Consider the following 18,134-nt stretch of genomic DNA (forward strand, 5'->3'; position numbering starts at 1 on the left):
TTTACAAATACACAAACCAAGAATCAAGCCTCCCACCTGACCCCTCAAAGATAAAAAAGGTCCAGCTAGATGGCTTAGCAGATGAAAGCCCTTACCTCCAACCCTGATGACCTAAATTCAATTCCTAGGACTGACACTGTGGAAGGAGAGAACCAACTCTTGCGAGTTGTCCTCTGACCTCCATGTGGCATGTGTGCTGCCCCCTTCCCCCAAAATAAATGTGGAAAAAAAAAAACCAAATCAGAAAATTGTCATTACCCCAAGTTAGAAGCTCTTGGGGATAGACCTGAGACCTAAAGCAAGTCTATTGCCACTAATCTAATCCCTGGGTGAGTTGCCATCCACTGTGGACCCATCAACCAGCAGTTAAAGTCATCAGAGGTTCCCCATGTGTTAGAAAATAGTTCCAGAGTCAGGTGTGATGTACACATCTGTAATCCCATCACTCAGGAAGTGAAGACAGGAGGACTGACAGCTTAAGGCCAGTCTGGGCTACACAGCAAGCATTACACCATCTGTTCTACATAACACGATGTAAGAGAAGCTAGTCCCATTGTTTTGCTTAATGACTGCATGAAGCAGGCTTCATCATGATCTGCCTCTACAAATGAGTAAGCTGAGGCCTGTAAGCTTCAAGGCAGCACTTAAGATTTGTTCAGAGCTACTGCCATTTCTTTTTATTTTTTTTTTATGTGTATAAACGTATTGCCTGCATGTATGGGAGTGCACCCCTGTCGTGCAATGCCTGGGAGATCAGAAGAGGGCTTCGGATTCCCCGGGAACTGGAGTTAAGGATGGTTGGTTCGTAGCCACCATGTGGGTGCTGGGAATCGAACCCAGGTCCTCTGCAAGAGCAGTCAGTGCTCTTAACCGCTGAGCCATCTCTCCAGCCCCAAGAGCTACCGCCATTTCTTATGTAATCATGGCACGGTGTACAGTGGAGGCCAGAGAAAGACTCAATTTCAGCTACAGGTCTATTTTTTATTCAATATATTAAATATATTAATCAGAAAAGTCACATACTATAAATCCAGGAAAAAATACACAAATATAAATCAGAATCTGTCAATTTGTCTTCTTCCTCGAGTGACAGTTATATACATGTGGAAGGAGGGTGGGAAGAGAGCAAGTCGGAGGCTGGAAAGGCTTGCCCAGGCTGGTGGGGGCCCCATCCCTTCCTCCCAACCCCCACCTCAACCTCTTCCTTCCTGTATTTACAACAGCTTCAGCTTATTTACAGCAGGGTGGCATGTGTTAAAAACGGTTTATCTTACAAAAAACATGAAGGCCAGGGCTGGGCTAGGGGGATAAGACAAATGGTAGGGTCACCCCCGTGAATGCGCCCCTCCCCATGGACTTGAGATCCCTGTCCACATCCAGGAGTAACAAGGTGATCAGTCTCAGCTCAAGCCCAGGCTAGGGGGGGTTTCTGGAGGTCCGTAGGCTAAAGGCACATGGGGTGGTGTAAGACACACACGTGTGCACGCATGTTCAGGGTGGGGGTCAGAAGGGCAGCGTGTCCATAAAGATCTTGTCGATGATTGGTGGAGGGGGCACCAAGTCCTCCAGCTTGAGGTAGAAGATACGCTGCAGGCCCTGGGTGCACAGGGTCCGCAGCTCAGGCAGTTTGCCCAGCAGACGGGACAGGCAGCTGGCTGGCTGAGGCTCTCCTGCCACGGTGGCCACGTGTTCCTTCAGGCAGCTGGCAATGCGGTTCTGTAGCTCCTCGACACGCCGTGGCTCCTGCAGCCCATGCCGGTCTGCAGAGAGGATACAGAGTTAGCCACCCAGCTGAGGCCTCCCCACCATGCCTCTGACCCCCAACTTCTCCAGCACTTCCTATAGGAACCCATTTCCCAGCCCTGTCAGGATTTGAAGGCACTGTCCTCAACATTCCAAGGGAGAGACTGAGGCCCAGAGAGCTTGAATGACTTGCCCAAGCTCACACCAATGAAATAAAACCCTAACCCAGGTTTTCTGGCCAGGCTGGGACCACTATCAGGGAGAGCTGGGTTCAGAGCTCCTGAGTTTCTTCTATAAAGGTGTAGCCCCTGAGATATTTAAGGGAAAAAAAGGGCAGGGGCAGAAGAGATCTGAAAGCTCTCCATTTAACACCAGAGCCCGTCCTACCCACATATAACTACCGTAACAAGCGCAGCCAGCGAGGCTGGCAGAGGGTGCAGCAGAGCCGTGGTTGCCTCCTGCACAGACAGTCGTGGGAGGGAGCCAGATGGAGGGTTCCTGGGGCTGGTCCTGTGCTTCTTGACCATAGTGCTGGCTACACTAGTGCGGCGTGTGAAAATTCATCACGTGCCATGTGACTGACAGGGAGTTTTCAAAACAAATGCCTGCCACCTGCAGTCATATTTTGGGCGGGGGGGGTGGTCTGTGGTCATTCAAAGGCTGGCTTGGGCTTTGGAGTTGAATGCAGCTGAGCCTCTTGGCAGTTCCTGATATCCTCATGTTACAGGCACTCTAGGGCTCCCAACATACAAGATGCCACCCATCCCACTTTATAACCCTTGGGCCCAGCCTCATAACAGACACTCACCAGTAATGAGGACCAGAGCAGAGAGGCAGGCGAAGGCAGGGACATCAACCACCAAGCTATGCAGGGACCTCGAGAAGGCCAGGATACTGTCAATCCAATCACCAAAACCACGGGCACACTGCAGGCGATGTAGCACCAGGCCCGAGCAAAAGATGAGTTTCCCCTCGCCGGGCTTAGACCTGGCAGGAAGGGGCAAACAGCAGTTAGGACTCAGGGTGCTTGCCAACTGGCGTAGCATGGGTAGGGCCAGGATAACGGTGGGCAACTCACCGGTAGGCCAAGCGGAGGATGAAAAGCTCCAGAAAGGCCGACTCCAGCAGCAGGTCTTGGTCTCCTGGGCAAAGCTCAGCAAAGCCAGGAATCTTCTCAGCCCACTTGCGGATAACATCCAAGGAACCAGAGAGCAAGTCATAGAACTGCTGCACATCACCAGCATCTTCCTTCCCAAAGTGGGGCAGCACCAGCTCCTGGAACTGGAGGGGGCACCAGGGCGTGAGCACCACAAGCTGGGTCCACAGCAGCCACCACATGCACTGGGACAGCAAATCCAGGAGTGCAAATGGGCCTGTCAGTTCTCAAATAGCAACCCAGGGCTGCGGCAGCTGTTTGTAATGTGATGTGCCCCACCCCGGTGGGCATTTCTTCAACTGGTCAGTGCAGGAAGGCTCCGTGTTTTCTGATGTGTTGCCCTGAAAGGGGTGCCTTTCCTTACATACACGAAGGCACTGCATGTATTCCCAGGGTGGGTAGGCAGGACCTCACCTTTGAGTAGTCCAGCTTGGCAGTGCTAGGCCCTGAGTCCAGGTGTGCCCGGACTAGGGAAGTGAGGAGATTGGCAGGAGAGGCATCTGGGGGCTGCTTCGGTTTTGAAGGTAGCCGGCCCCGCCGCCCCTTCAGACTGTCTGTCCGAACAACTGCAGAAAAATGGGTGGTGGTGAGGAAGGAACGAAGGGGCCTTCAGTCAGGACCCCAGAGCACAAGACCCTCCTCCACCACACCCTCATCGGCCAGGCAGCTAGAAGCTGTAAACCTTAGGGTCTGGGGTCTAGAAGTAGAAGTGAAGATGGGGTGCAGATGCCTGGGGACCCCTCCTTGCCCCACCCCCTCAGGTTGCCTATGGGCCTCATCCTGACACCCACCTTCCTTCACCATGCCCACAGCCAGGCACTTCTGGAAGCGGCAGAACTGGCAGCGGTTCCGTCGTCTCTTGTCCACAGGGCAGTCCTTGTTTGCCAGGCAGATGTACTTGGCACTTTTCTGCACTGTGCGCTGGAGGGGGGACAACACGGAACAGGCTGTCAGAGCATGGGTTGGGGAGGGGGAAGCCCAGGGGAGGAGACCATCCAGATCCTGCTGCCGATGCAGACAAAAGCACTCTCTGTTCATAACTATTTTCCTAACATTTGGGTGGTAGGGGAGGGAGAAATGGAGGGGCAGAGGGGGGAGAAAAAAGTCTGGGAGACATTGGAGGAGGTTTCTGCCTCAAGAGGAAGACCCCAGGACCCAAGACTAGGGGCTAGAAACTCCTGGTCAGTTCAGACACCTGTTCTTCTTAACAGGTGTCTGCCTGTGTCCACCTGCCCTTTTCTGGGGCAGAGACAAGAGAGCTGAGGGGTTGGGAGGTGGGGATGGGAAGCCAAGCAGGCACCCAGCACTGGGACAAACACACAGCCTGTTCCCAAGTCCACCCCCAGCCTACAAGAACCAAACCCTCTGCCCAGATCCTTTCATCCCATGCCAGGAACACGAGTGCCTGTGGCCCCCTTCCTACCAGGACTTTGGGGGAGGGGGGAGAAGGGGGATGCTGGCAGGACAGAACCAGAGGCTGCCCACTAGAACTTCTGTTCCTGAAACACTACTTCAGGCCACACTCTGCCCCCTCCCTGGACTTTCTACAGCCCCATGGGCTCATGTGAATGAAGGTTCCCAGACCCTGAATCAACAGACCCCTAGAAAGGTAGCATACCTGTCCCCTTCCTATGGGATAGAACTAGCTGGGAAGAGACCCCAATGGAGGCTACCAGAGACCCCAACATAATGTAACCAGTCTGCCAGGAAACGAGCATCCAGAATAGCAACATACCTTGAAGAAACCCTTGCAGCCCTCACAGGTGCGGACCCCATAATGCTGGCATGAAGCGTTGTCCCCACATACAGCACAGCGGCCCTCATTGCCACCTGAAGCCCCACTCCGGGCCCTGGTGGAGGTCATGGGTGCATCCAGGATCCCGGAAGTGTCGAGGTGCGGGGAAGTGGGTGCCAAACCTGGGAAAGCTGCTGGCATGGAATAGCTTTCTCCCTCCCCCAGCTGGTGGGTGGCTGGAGATGGGAACAACTTCAGGGAACTCTGGGCCAAGCTGGGGCTGGGACCGGTTGGGGGACTGAAGGAAAAGAAGGCTGGAGGTGGTGGGGGCCCAGAAGCCTTGGGCAGCTGCTCTGTCCATGCCCGTAGGCCTTCATAAGTCTGATTTGGGGAGAAGTGGCCAAATGAGCCATCCCAAGGAGAGAGCTGGGGGTGCTGGAAGCTGGGTGTGGATGGTGAGGGGGCTGAGCAGGGGCTGCCATAGTAATCAGAGCCACTGGAGGACAAAGTCTCATCCAGTGGGCCATTCAGGGTGCCAGGATAGCACCCGTACACCTGGAAGTCCTCGAACTTGAAGGAAGCAGAGGCAGGAGAGGTGGCTGAAGATGAGGAAGAGGACGTGGAGGAGGCTGAGGAAGAGGTGGAAGAGCATGGCTGGGTTGTCCCCGGCAGCTGGTAAAGAAAGGTGTCAAACTCTCCAGTGTAACTGTCCATGAAGGTGCTGAAGCTAGGTAGGGTAGTGGGGGCAGCAGGGGCTGCCTCAGGGCTGGCCAGGTCCATGGTAGGCTTGCTGAACTCAGGGGTCAGGGGGTCACTTGCCAGGTGGTCATGCGGTCCTGGGCTCGGTGCTGTTGTCCCATATTGGGCTTGGATACAGGGCATCTCTGGAGAAGGAGGAGACCAGACAAAGGGAAGGGGAGGAGTCAATGAGAGAAGCCACAGGCCTGGTAGACACAGGGCAGCTGGGGCAAGCCTAGATGAGCAAGATGGTCAGGGCCATAGAACCTAGGAATCCTGACTTCTGACCCAAGCACTATCTCAGTCTATAGCCACAAAGCTCATAGGCAGTGGCCCAGCCTGAGTGGGCTCAGTTAAAAGGCCAGCCACACCCTAGTGTGGGTCTGGGAACCCTAGGGAAGGCAGCCAGCCAGCATTTCCCTGGTGGAACAGGGGGAAGCTGTGTTCTCCCAATCCCCCCTCCCCACCAGGCCTCCCCCTCCACTGGTGGGGGGTTGGGGGAGGCAGCCTTCAGAGCCTTAGCCCAGCCCCTAGAAGCAAATTCACTGATTCTTCAACCAGGCACTTCCTGGGAATATTCCCAGACACATCTCTGTGTACCCCTTCCTCACCTCCCAACAGTGGCTGTGGAGACAGATACCCTGGAGATGGAAGAGGAGCTGGGGCTGAGGCTCATCTTCCTATCTACTAGGGCAGCACCAGGTCTAGCCTCACTTCTACCCCATATGCTGTGCAGGGACAGCAGATCTCACAGGTACTCCAGTCCTGCCATCCGCGGCTATGCACCCACTCGCTACTGCCTTTGATGTTTCTAGGAGCAGGGGTAGAGGGTAGGAGGCAGGAAGGAACCTAGGCCTCTTCACTGTCCCCAGCTCCCCAGGGGATCCAGTAACAGCCTTAAATACTAGATACTGGAAGGAGGTGAGTTGCTGAGCAAGAATGTCTAAAGAACAGACACTTAGGACAGTCAGGAGAAAGGACAGTTCTCAAAAGCAATTTCTCAGTTACCACATCACTTTTATTTAAAAAAAAAAAAAAAAAAAAAAAACACCCAGGGTTGGGCGCACACCTTTAATCCCAGCACTCGGGAGGCAGAGACAGGCCGATCTCTGAGTTTGAAGCCAGCTGTGGCTACAGGGAGACCTTGTCTCAGAAGCCCAAAAAACAGAACAAAATAAACACCCAGAGTCCAGAAGTGCATAGAAACCTATTGTTTGGTGCATGGAAGACAATCTGTCCCTGCTTGGGTCCCTTCACTAAAACAGATGTCTGTGCCCTGAAATATCCAGGGGTTCAGCAAAGAAGATCACAGTCCACCACTACCTCTGCCCCCCAGGCCTGAAGGATCAGAGATAGTCCCATTCAGGCGTCGAAATTCCTGCAAGAGAGGACCCACTGTCCTTCCCTAACTCCAAATCTGGGGACTGCATAGTTCTAAGGGTCCTACTCAGGAAAGCAAGCCGTATAGGAAATCAAACTGGAGCACAGAGTACCATGACCCAGAGATACAGTAATGGGGCAAAGGCTGTCAACTACTTGCTGGCCAAAGAGCCATGAAGCCCTTTAGTTCTAGGATTTCTCCCACCAGGGTCCTGGACAGGCCAGCTCCACCCCTAGCTTGATACACAACTTCCCAGACAACTAAGCCCCTCAAGCTTTAGCCCTACCGGCCCCATGGCACTGCCCTCAGGCATACAGCACCTGCAGCAGATAAAGGTGGCCACTTCTGCCTCTGCCTGCATGAAGGCAGCCCGGGCAGGAATGGGTTGGGGGGTGGAGGAAGGGTGGCAGCCACTCAGGACTGGGTATTTATTCCAGCCTTATTCAAATCCTGTTTCTCCACTTGGACATCCCACATCCGGATCAACCCCTACCAGTCTACCTCTCCCCCCTCCCCCTTTCAGGCAGAGAATCAGCAACACAAGATACAGACCTGTATCTGGCTTCATGGGGATGGGGGAGGGGCAGTCCCAAGGGGTGGGGGGGGGAGGAAGAAGAGGCGGAGTTGAAGGAGGGAGTGGGAGAATCCGGCTTGGGGCAGGTCCTGGCAACAATGTGGCTTGCACCTGTTAGGTGAACAAGCCTCAGGCTGCACCCTACTTGACAAGGACCATTAGCTGAGAGGGCATAGAGGTGATCTGCAAGTGGGGCTGAAATGGTGGGAGATGTCTGTACCACACTAAGACTCCAGCATGAGAAACTTCTACCCAGGGCTCCACGTGCCGCCTCCCCACCCCCACCCCCATGGCACCAGGCTACAGCAAAACCAATCCTTATGCTTCCTGATAGACCCTGACAAGACTTACTTCAACATCAGCCAACCTAACCATTTCCTTCAATAATCGCCAGGTCTCCCGGCAGTCAAGTTCAGTAAGGGAATCTCTGAACATTTAACTACAGCCTGTAAAGTGTTAAGAAAACAACTAGAGAGAGGGGCTGACAGCCTGGCTCCCAAGCCCAAAGCTCCGGAAGAGAACCCCCCAACAAATCAGCTCGCAAGTCCAGAACACCGTGTGCCTTGTTGGTCACCCTAAGACCAGACATAGGCTAAGCAAGTCCTCACTACCTGTCAGCACCAATCACCTTGCAGACCCTTCACCCTCCCCCAACCTCAAACCCGAATCCAGAAGACCCCACTCGGATCTGGGTCCTCATCCCGTTCCATGCACTACTCTCAACACCAGAGCAGCACTCTACACACCCCTCACGCAAGCCGACCCCAAGACATCCTTTCTGCCCGCGCCTACACCCATCTCCTCCATGCACCACCCCTAGAAACATTGCCCGCTGGGTACCTACCCGGCCGGCTCCTGCTCCCCTAAGCCGGGACCAGCACCCGAGTCGCAGTCCAGTCCCGCGTGCGCTCCGCAGTCCTTCTCGCACACTCCCCCAAGTTTCGCAGCCTCCTCCACTGGGGCTCCCCAGGCGAGCCCGACCCTCCTCTTAAGCGCTCCATGACGCACGGGGAGGGGCGGGGGCGCCACTGACGCACGCGGCCCGGCGAGCTTTGGCCATACAAGGGCGCGGGGGGCGGCGCGGTTCCGGCAGGAGGCGGCCAAGGGGAGGTGCGGGCACTGGGAGCCCGAGGAGACTGGGAGCCCGAGGAGGCGGGGAGCCCGAGGAGGCGGGGCGAGGGGGGGCCTGGAATGTCTGCGCGCGTGACGCACGCGGGGTTCCATTGACGCAAGGAGCGCGGATTGTTTGATCTATAAATAGTCTCCTCGCGCCCGCCGCTCTAGCTAAAAATAGCAGCTTCCAGACCCACTAGGCTCCCCGCGCTGGACTCGAGACTCGGGACCTGTTCCCGGGGTCCGAAATAACCGACTCGGAGAGCCAGGCCGGAGGAGGGGGCGCTGAGAGCCTCGCCCGCAGGGCTTCCCCGAAGCAGGATCTCCTCCCCTCCCGCCGCTCCGTGCCAGCCGTGCCCGCTCCCTCCAGCTCACCCGACCCCGCCCCGCCTTTGCCCCCTCCCCAGCTTGTCTTGGTAGCCTGGGGTGTCGCCCTCTGCCGCCGTTGGGCAGACAACTGTAGGACACACCCCAGGGATGGGGAGCCTGAGCACTACCTCCCCGCTCACCCCCCACTCCTCCTCCCCGCGGCCAAAGTTTGCACATTTTGACGGGTCTTACCCAACAGGGTCTCTGGCCTCGAGGAAGTCAGCTGGAACCCTGGTTTTATTCGCTCCTAGCTAGCTATGAGCGATCTGGCTTTCGAAGTCCCTTCCTGAAGGGTAAGGGTTTGCGAGGCCCACTCTGGGCCAGTGGGCTTTGCTCCTTACTTGATTTAAAGTTTCTCACCAGTTCCCTCCCTATAGCCTCTCTCAGGGTGGATGCACCCTAGTTGAGAAATTACCGAATTTCAGAACCGGGCGGAGTCTGAGAAATCTTTCCAAACTCATGCCAACTCTTCCCCATTTTATAAATAAACAGGCTCAGGGAAATAATGGCATTTGCTCAAGGTCACACAAGGAAGTGATGGTACAGTGGGATAGAACCCAGCGCCGGGTGCTGCTTCTCCAGGGGCTCTTTTCACGCCCTCCCTCCCACCTTCAGCAGCAATGGAGAGCGGTTCTGACCAGTTACCACCGGCCCCTGGTAGCAGGGAAGGGCCTGCCAGGGCTGTATCCACCTGGAGATTTTACTGGTCCAGCTGTCATCCTGCACAATATGTGCCCCATCCATGCCCAACTCTGGGAACCCTCACTTGCTAGCGAGGTTAAGAGAGGAAGGAGAACGGGCTAACACAGGCAAGAAGAGCGGGCCCGGTCCTACTGGGACGCCTCCCATTCCCCTTTCCTCTGTAGGTCAAGGTTACTGAGCTGCTTTCACCTCATCTGGCCCCCCGACACTTCTGCCCCTAGGATCCGTGGCTCTCCCCACTCTCAACTCCCATCATGTTTCCCACAATTTCTCAGTCCCCACTTCTGCCCACCAGAAGTTCCACTAGCTTCTCAAATATCCCTCCCATAGTTTATCTCTGCACTCCCATCCAGTCACGCCATCTCTGCTCATCTTATATCTTGCCTGTCTGGGATTCTCTTTGAAATACCTGTCATCCCCCATTTCTGCCTCCAGCCACAGCCAATGCCAGCCCACTGCTGCAGCAGACTAACTGGTTGTACCCAATGACCTCCCTTTCTGGGCTATGCCCACTGAAAACCTGGGGCAAGGTTTATAGTTCAGTGGTAGAGTGCTTGCCTAGCAACTGTGACCTGGGGTCCATCCCCAACCTGTCACTTCTTTCTAAACCCTTGCTGTCCCCCACAGATGGAGCAGCCTTTGTATGATGCTGATGTCATCCAATGATCTGGTCAGAAGTTGCCAGAGCCCCCCAGCCACTGTGCAGTCTTGACATGGTTGAGCAGTCCACAGCGCTGGACTTTCCCAAGCCACCTTCCAAAGAACTTAAAGGGCACCTGGGGGAAGTTGAAGTATGGACAGGATGGTGCCAATTGAAACCATCCCAGTTCTTCACAGCATCTCAGCCAAAGTGGGTTCTTTTTCTTGGAATTTACACTAGATTTTCCTTAGGTTTTTATTTGAGGGGTTAGACACCACTACTAGCATCCAAGTCCTCCCTGCCTGAAAACAGGACTCAAGGGTTCCAAGAGCACATTTGCTCTGGTGTACACACCAAGCCTGGCCCCAGATGTGTCACATCTGGCTCCTCACCTCATTCTTCCACTCAGCCCTGGATGCCCCCCTTTACCCCCAAAATGATTTTAATATGCCATAAAAATAAGCCAAGCCTGTTCCCTCCAGCAAAGCAGGTGAACTGTCCAGTCTTCACCAGTCTGTGCTGAAGCCCGTCTTAGTTCAGTCCTGAGCTCTAGCATACTCCTCCCTCCCCATCAGTCTGCCTTTGGACAGACTGGCACAGACCATCCTGTAGGGTAGGCCCATGTGGAGTAAGGCCCAGGGAGCTCACTGTAGAAAGCAGCTGTCTTAGGTCCCTGTTCTAAACCTCAGAGTCCTATTATCTGCACTCAGGCCAACCTCCTTAAGCCATTGCATGCTGTGGAAGCCACCACCTTGCTGCCCGGAAGTTAGAGGAGGATGAGGAACTGCAGCTGGCACCTGGCTATGCTTTTGGAGGCCCGATGCCAGAGGGTCTAAACATACGACACTCAAGCCATTCAAGTATTCTTAATAAAGAGAAGAATCCTATGGGAACATAGCCAGGGTCACCAATGCAGGTACTAGAGCTGGAACACTGAGACTACATAGAGGGAAAAAAGAGGACAAAAGGACTTAGGGATCCCAACTTCATCCCTGCTGGTCAGAGACTGCCCAAAGAGGGTGGTGGCCCGGGGCTCTGTAGGGTGCAAATGAGGCATAACCTATGCAGGCTTTGGGAGGCCTGGGGCAAAAGCTGGTCCCGGACTAGACAGAAACGCCATAGACCCCCAAGTCCTGCCTTCAAGACTCAAACCTGTTCACTGGGAGTAGGGAGAGGGGAAATGTAATGATGGAACTGGTATCCAAAGGAGAGATAAGCACCTGATGACACAGGAGGGTCAGGGAGAAGAGGTGGCATGTTGGAGACACAAACCAGTGCTATCCAGTCATGGCCCAACCTACCAATGTGCCTCATCACCTGGCCCCAGAAAAGGTCCTTGATCTAATTCCTGGTACCAACCATTCTGAACATGCTATCTGAGCCACGGGCACACATTCCTCCTCTCTGCTGGAATCCTGACTGTTCTTGCAGACTTCGCTCCTAGGCCACCCAACTCCTAATAAGCCCTTTCTTACTGGTGTGGGGACGTAGTACAGAAGCAAGATGCCAACCCAGGGTCAGACTGTGGGCCAGGACACCTCACTTGGTCTCTTCCATGCAACCCTCTCCTCACCCCATTCAGGCTTGAAATAACAACCTGCATTTTACAAAGAAGGAAGCAGAGAAACTCCCATTTCGTGCTGACCCCTCTGCCTTGACTCTGGCTTGCGGAGGCTGTGGCTTCTGACCCCATGATCTCCAACTCCTATGTGTACACCACAAAAGCAGGCATGCCTGCAGCCTGTTGTAGGTGCCTCTGAGGGAGTCTTTGGTGGAACTGGAACCATTCCAGTTCCCCATTTAAATGATGGAGTCACAAGTGTGTTCACTCTAGAGAAGTTATCAAACTGTACTCCAGAGATTTTACACTATGATGTATATACTTTTCTCTATGTATGTTATACCCCCTCCAAAAAAAAAAAAAAAAAACAACCTTATTTAAAAAGTAGCCACACCCAAATGGAAGAGACATGTTTATTTAAGTGGATGCAGATACAGCTGGACTTGTCTGAGTTCAAGTTCATTCAAGTATGTGCTTCTGAAATCAGAGTGGCTGTTTCTCATTATACATTTGTTCTATCAACAGTTACTCAGAGCACAAGAGTTAGGAGGGGCTGCAACATGACTTTAGAACCTGTAATCCTAGCACTCGGGCAGGATCACCAAAAGTTCAAGGGCAACTGGGTCTATATATTGAGACTCTGTCTCAAGAGAGAGCAAGGGTGGGTGAGACAGTCAGACATTGAAATAGGGACCTCAGGGACTCCTGCTCAGATCCAATCCCCACCAGTGTGTAAGCAACTGAGGGTATTGTTTCCTCTCCTCGCAGGAGGGCCTTTTCTGCTTCTTCAACAGTAAGTAGCCTAGGCTGCAATGTCCACAGTCATTCCTCAGCAGAGTTGGGCAAGCAGGGAATGAGGGAAGTGAACTCACACAGCCCTTTCCCACGATGCCCCTTGAGCTGGGCCCCACCCTGCTGAGTGGAGGGCAGGAACTTGCCCCACTTTCACCAAGACTGTCCCCACCCACAACCTCCACACTCTTCCCATGGGGTGGGCAGAAGGAGTAAGCTTTGCTTCCTCCCACTGAGAAGTGGCCCCAGGAGCTTCCCCTGCTCAGCCCCAGGGACTGCAGCCAACCCTGACCAGGCCCACTTCCGCTTCCTGCCCTGGCAGTGGGCAGGGGGATTTGTGTTGTGGGCAGGGAAGGCTGCCTCAGAGGGGTTTCCCAGGGCAGCTCTGGGAACCTGGGGTGAGGGGTCAGATCCAGGCCTCTGCTGGCTCTGATCTCCAGGCCCTCACCCAGCCCAGCCTTGTTGTGAATACATGTGGTTGCCTCCCCCAAAACAGGTTCCCAGGATGAGGCCAGGTTAGCCCATGAACACACCCCTAACCTGCCCCCTAAGTACAGGCAAAGGCTGGAAGGATTATCACAGGTATCTTGTACCAGGGCCAGCAAATCTGTTGTGGTATGACCTGGGCAGCCCCTTCAAAACTGTTCCCCAGGGCTGGTGAGATGGTTCAGTAGGTAAAGGCACTTACTACCGAGTCTGGCAACCTGAGTTCAATCCCCAGGACCCACATGGTAGAAGAAGAGAACTGACTCTCTCAAATTGTCCTTTGACTGCCATACACACACACACACACACACACACACACACACACACACACACTCCCTCAATCAATGTAATAAAAGGGGCTGACCAGGGATCTCCTGGCCCCGGGGCCCAGCTCTCTGAACTGCCGTTCACTGGCTATGCAAATCAATCCTCAAGAAAAATAAATCAGCTCATGCATTCACAAAAAGTACATTTTTAAATTCAAGTTACAGGCATCAGAAAAATGAGTTAAACTGGTAGAGACTCTGTTTCAAAAAGACCAAAAAAAAAAAAAAAAAATTTCCTCATGTGCCAGTATAGACAACATAAATCTCACTGGTGGAGAATTCAGTTCACTAAAGAAAAAGAGAGGCTGAATACCCACAGAGCACTGGGGCCAGGATGCCAGGAACCTGCAGTAGAAACCTGAGAGTGGCAGGGGACAGGCAGGGACAGACCAGAAACCAGGGTTACATTCTCACTCTCTGAGAACTAAACAGTAACCCCATCCCTACTTCTTCCCCTCTGAGGGGCTAAGAGAAAATAAGAGCAGCCCAGAGCAGAAGCTTTACCCAATACTGGGAAAATTCCAGACTCTGTAAACAGCAAGTGCTCAATTAATACTCTGGAGAAAGCTGGATGACTTATGGCAGTCAGCCACAGACATAGAGGCCATCTTCAATCCACTGATTTCTCTACTCCACCTATCTCATTGGCAAAAGAAATTAATACACAGATTAGGAATAATGTTAGACCTCAGGAAGAACAGACAAAGGTGGACAGTGCAGAGGTCACAGGGTTCCTCTGGGAAAGGTTGCCCTGTGCTTCATCTGCACCCTCCTCACAAGCTCCAAGTGGCCCTCTCAGTCTACTGGCTCCTCCCTCTATTGGCCAGTGCCCTACCTGGGAAGGTCTCCCACTACCTATAGAATGTCCATACCCACCAAATTTCCCTACCCCAGTCCAAGGTCCACCTACCCAACCTCCTCAGCACAAGTCAAATTCCAAAATAAAACCTTTCTGATAAGAAGCCTCAGCCGGAAGGCTGCCTAATTTTCCTATTGTTAAAGTATTTTTAGTAGCAGGCTCTGGATTCAGTTAGAGATTCATGTTCAGAAAGGAGAAACTTTTTTTTTAAAGAACTGGGGGTGGGGGACACAGCACTGGAGTCTCCCACATAAGAGGCTGCCTCTGGCCCAGGTCCCAGGGAGCGTGTTTGTGGTGAGCTGGCCAGAGGGGAGGGGGGACAACACACACACACACACACACACACACACACACACACACACACACACACACCCACACACACACACACACAGGGCAGGACTTGCCAGGCTTCACTCCAGCCCTGCCTCTCATCACCAAAAGCATCTGGGAGGTCAGAGGCAGACATTAAGGAAAGGCCCTAGGATTAGCAGGAGGTCTCAGCCCAGCCACTGGTCCCATGGACAGAGAGCTGGAACTGGGTCTGTCACTCAGAAACTAACTGTGAGATGCACCAAGCTCACCCTGCCTCCCTCCTCCATCTGAGCGACCCAAGGGTAGGGACTTCTCCTGGCAGGTCAGACAAGGAAGGAGAGTTGAGACCCTGTGGGCAGTCTCTAAGGAAGGAGAGAGCAAGTGACCTGTCTGTCCCCCACCTTTCTGTTGTCAATCTCAAAGTCCAGTTTCTGTCACCCAAATGCAGACATGCTGCATTTTCGAGGACTGTCAGCCACCCTTGCTTCCTCCTCTTCCTCCTCCTCTCCAATCCAAAGGACCATCCACAATGGAAAAACATCTGGCAGAACGGTTACAGTGGGACAAATCCCAAACAGCCCAGTTCCCATGCCTCAGTGTCCCTTGTCCCCAAACTTACCAGCTCTTGTCCTCACAACCCTAGACAACAAAGGGAGAATCCAGGGCTAGTGGGGCTCTTTCCACAGCCCCAGGGAGCCGAGTGGGGAGATGTGACAGCTTGGCCAGCCTGTCCTCCCCAGCTGAAGCTGTGCACTGGCTGAGCAGGCTCTGGATGAGAACTGTCTCTCCAAGCCTGTATGTCCTCTTCTGTTTATATAGCAGAAACCAGAGCCGGCCTCTGGGGACTGGGAGAGCCGCCTCAGGGCCCTCTTGGCTAGGGCCTGACTTTGGCCCAGGTCAGCAAAAGCCCAAAATAGTCAGCTGACGGGAGCCCCGGAGTGAGCGTGACCCTGGGCCCATGCCCAGGCCTGGCAAACAGGTGCCCACGTCACAAGACCAGCAGCTCTAACACTCATGGGGCCCTGGCTGGCAGCCCCTCAGGGTGGCCTTGGCAGTATATTCAGCATGGGAGTCCCACCTAGTCACCACTATCACCCAGACAACAGGCAAACATGAGGAATGCTGTCCCCACTGGGAAGGCTGGATGCTCAGGAAGCCTGTCTGGATGGCGGTTAGAAACATGGCCAAGAGGAGGCAGACACCTGGCCACCGCTGTCACCCTGACTCACGTGCTTCCCTAGTCCAGATCTCCGGCTGACTAGTGCCACCTGCCCCTTCCACTTACAGTAATTCTCCCTGTCCCCAGCCCAAGGTTGGTGGAGTGGCGCCTACTGCCAGCAGGAAGCCAGATGCATACTCAGCCCAGCTCCAGGCCTTACTTCCCAAGGCTTCCCCTGCTTCCCTCTGGGCTAAGTCGCACACCCCATCCTTTCCACCCCAGCTACCTCCTTAGGGACTCTGCACCCTAATCACCCTCTCTGCATGAAGCAGCAGGGCTGAGGGAAGACACTAAGTGGTCTCGTCATCTAGAGTCTCCCAAACCTAAGGAACTGTGGCTCAGAGATGACCTTGTGTCCCAGTGAAAGAGGAAGGGATTACCAGGGCCCATGTTCAGGGTATCAGGTTACCACTATCTCCCTAGGCATGGTGACCAAATCTTGGTGGCCTTGGCCTCATCCCAGAATCTTGTGTTTCAGGACCCTTGTAAGAAAGCCTATCCCCTCCCCTACAGACCGCCCTGTAGCTTCTCTAAAGCACCCCCATCTGAGGAAGGGTGTCCTCTGTCATCAGCTGGCCTCTGAGCGCTCCAGGAAGCCCACAGACCTGGATTCTAGCTTCACTTCACATTTGCCTCCCTCCTGGCAGGACTGTTAGAAGTCTTTTCTCTCTCTAAACTCCCTGAGTAAGAGGAGCAGCAAACTAGATGGCCAAGGATATCTTGGGGCTGGCTACCAGTTGGAAGTTTCTTCTCAAGAATATTAGATGAGGAGCTGGAGAGATGGCTCAGCTGTTAAGAGCACTGGCTGCTCTTGCAAAGGAACCAAGTTCAGTTCCTATCATTCACATGGCTACTGACAACTGTCCATAATGCCAGTTCCAGGGAATCTGACACCCTCTTCTGGCCTCTGTGGGTATTGCATGCATATACATAAAATAAAAATAAATTTAAGAATATTAGATGAATAATGCGGTCTCTACCTGCCTCCCCGTTTGAAAAGATCACCTCCTGTCTCAAACACCAAAAGACCTACAAGCCTGACACGGTGATAAGGGTGGTTCCCACACTGGCAGGTGTAGTCCAGGCCTTGCACCTCCTTGGTACAGTGCCTACCCCTGGAAACAGGCCACCCTTCATACCCACATGCCGCTGCTATGCTCCCAGCCTTTGGCTACCCACCCCACCTCCTCAGCTTCCTGGAACCATGCACCTGTTGCCTTGAGAGGCAGCTGTCACCCCCTCTCACCTGCCCATGACATCCAGGCCCAGAGCCTCCAGTCTAAGCTGCTATAAGGCTTCCCTGTCCCCACCCCCACATCACCCCACCTCTGAAGAAATCAGATGTTCCCATGCTGAGCAGCACCTCACTCGCCTGCCACCGCCTTCACAGGGCTTCCCCCTTCAGCCCCCAGACCACATCCGTTCTAGGCAGTCCTGCCCCCACCTCTGTCCCCATCCCACCCCACCTGCTCATGGTCCCCAGGCATAGAGGAAGTGTCCTTACAGTACTTACCACTCTGAATGGGCCAGCAGGACTCTACCAGTGCTCATACCATCCCCTCAGCCTTCAGGTCACAGCAAAGCAGCCAAGACTCCAGGGAGGGGCAGGGGCTGGCCTCTGTCCACAGTGGCCTACAGAGGGAGACAGTGTGAGAGACAAACAACCAGCCATTGAGACTATCCCCTGGAGACAATATAGCTGGGAATCAAGAGTAGGAACAGGGGCAGGACACAGGCCATAAGGGGGACAAGGCAACCCCAGACAATGAGCCCTCAGGGACTCCGGGGTGGCCAGGAGGTGTGGACAGTATCTGAGCATCTCAGAGCCATAGAGAGGCATGCTACCCCTGAGCCCTCACATCCTGCTCCTCCTGCCCAACACCCTTAGTGTGCACATGGGGCAATGGGTAGCAGAGAAAGCAGCCACTGTGAGGAAGGGTAGAGTGCCTGTCCCTCCTTACAGTGCTCCAGCTCAGCCCCAAGTCCAGAGTCCTTAGAGGGCAAGAGCTCCATGACCCTGTGTCAGGCAGCCCAGCCTTTTAACCCCAGTCAAGCAGATTCTCAGGAACTCCTGTGATGAGACCCCAGTTTCTAAATAGGAAAAGTAACTTAGGTTGAGAGCACCAGACCTCCTAGGTTCAAGTCCTGGCTCGAACACAGCTTCAGGACAAATTATATAATCTCTTCCTGCCTCTCCTTTCTCAAAAAGAAATGACAATCTGTAATTGATATATGTCTCTAAAACTAGCATCCACAGTCTGTGATCAGGCTTAAAATGTAAAGGACTTGGAACAGGGTCAGATACATATATTGCTATGTATCACCATTAGGAAGAATTAAACGAGCACACACAAAGCTAGCTTGCAAGGCGGGCATTGTGGCACAGCCTGTAACCTCTGTGTCTCAGGAGGCTGAGGCAGGAGGATTA

The 18,134-nt window shown here is 53.8% G+C and overlaps 1 protein-coding gene across 3 annotated transcripts; it reads right to left on the reverse strand.

Annotated features, from left to right (window-relative positions):
• Window positions 1–956: 956 nt before the first annotated feature.
• On the reverse strand, window positions 957–17,340 carry Nr4a1 (nuclear receptor subfamily 4 group A member 1). 3 transcript variants are annotated; one of them, XM_008839997.3, is made up of 7 exons: window positions 17,220–17,340; window positions 4,635–5,518; window positions 3,691–3,820; window positions 3,314–3,465; window positions 2,822–3,024; window positions 2,552–2,730; window positions 957–1,760 (listed from the first exon to the last, which is right to left on the reverse strand). In XM_008839997.3, the coding sequence occupies exons 2-7, from the start codon at window positions 5,514–5,516 to the stop codon at window positions 1,504–1,506; spliced, it is 1,803 nt and encodes a 600-aa protein (XP_008838219.1). In that variant the 5' UTR covers window positions 5,517–5,518; window positions 17,220–17,340; the 3' UTR covers window positions 957–1,503. The 3 variants fall into 3 exon arrangements, with proteins under 3 accessions (XP_008838219.1, XP_029422746.1, XP_008838218.1); XM_029566886.1 differs by lacking the exon at window positions 17,220–17,340 and adding an exon at window positions 15,107–15,130; XM_008839996.2 differs by lacking the exon at window positions 17,220–17,340 and adding an exon at window positions 8,172–8,308.
• Window positions 17,341–18,134: the final 794 nt, after the last annotated feature.

This window comes from Nannospalax galili, unplaced genomic scaffold (assembly GCF_000622305.1).
Source record: "Nannospalax galili isolate Female #2095 unplaced genomic scaffold, S.galili_v1.0 scaffold979, whole genome shotgun sequence".
Lineage (NCBI taxonomy): Eukaryota > Metazoa > Chordata > Mammalia > Rodentia > Spalacidae > Nannospalax > Nannospalax galili.

Excerpts from the sequence above, each read along its gene's own strand:
- Nr4a1 (XM_008839997.3), bottom strand. The coding sequence starts at position 5,516 with ATGCCCTGTATCCAAGCCCAATATGGGACAACAGCACCGAGCCCAGGA. Across the intron at positions 3,821-4,634 it reads GCTGCAAGGGTTTCTTCAAG|CGCACAGTGCAGAAAAGTGC; the intron begins GTATGTTGCTAT and ends TCCCCCCTCCAG. Across the intron at positions 2,731-2,821 it reads ATCCTCCGCTTGGCCTACCG|GTCTAAGCCCGGCGAGGGGA; the intron begins GTGAGTTGCCCA and ends CCTTCCTGCCAG.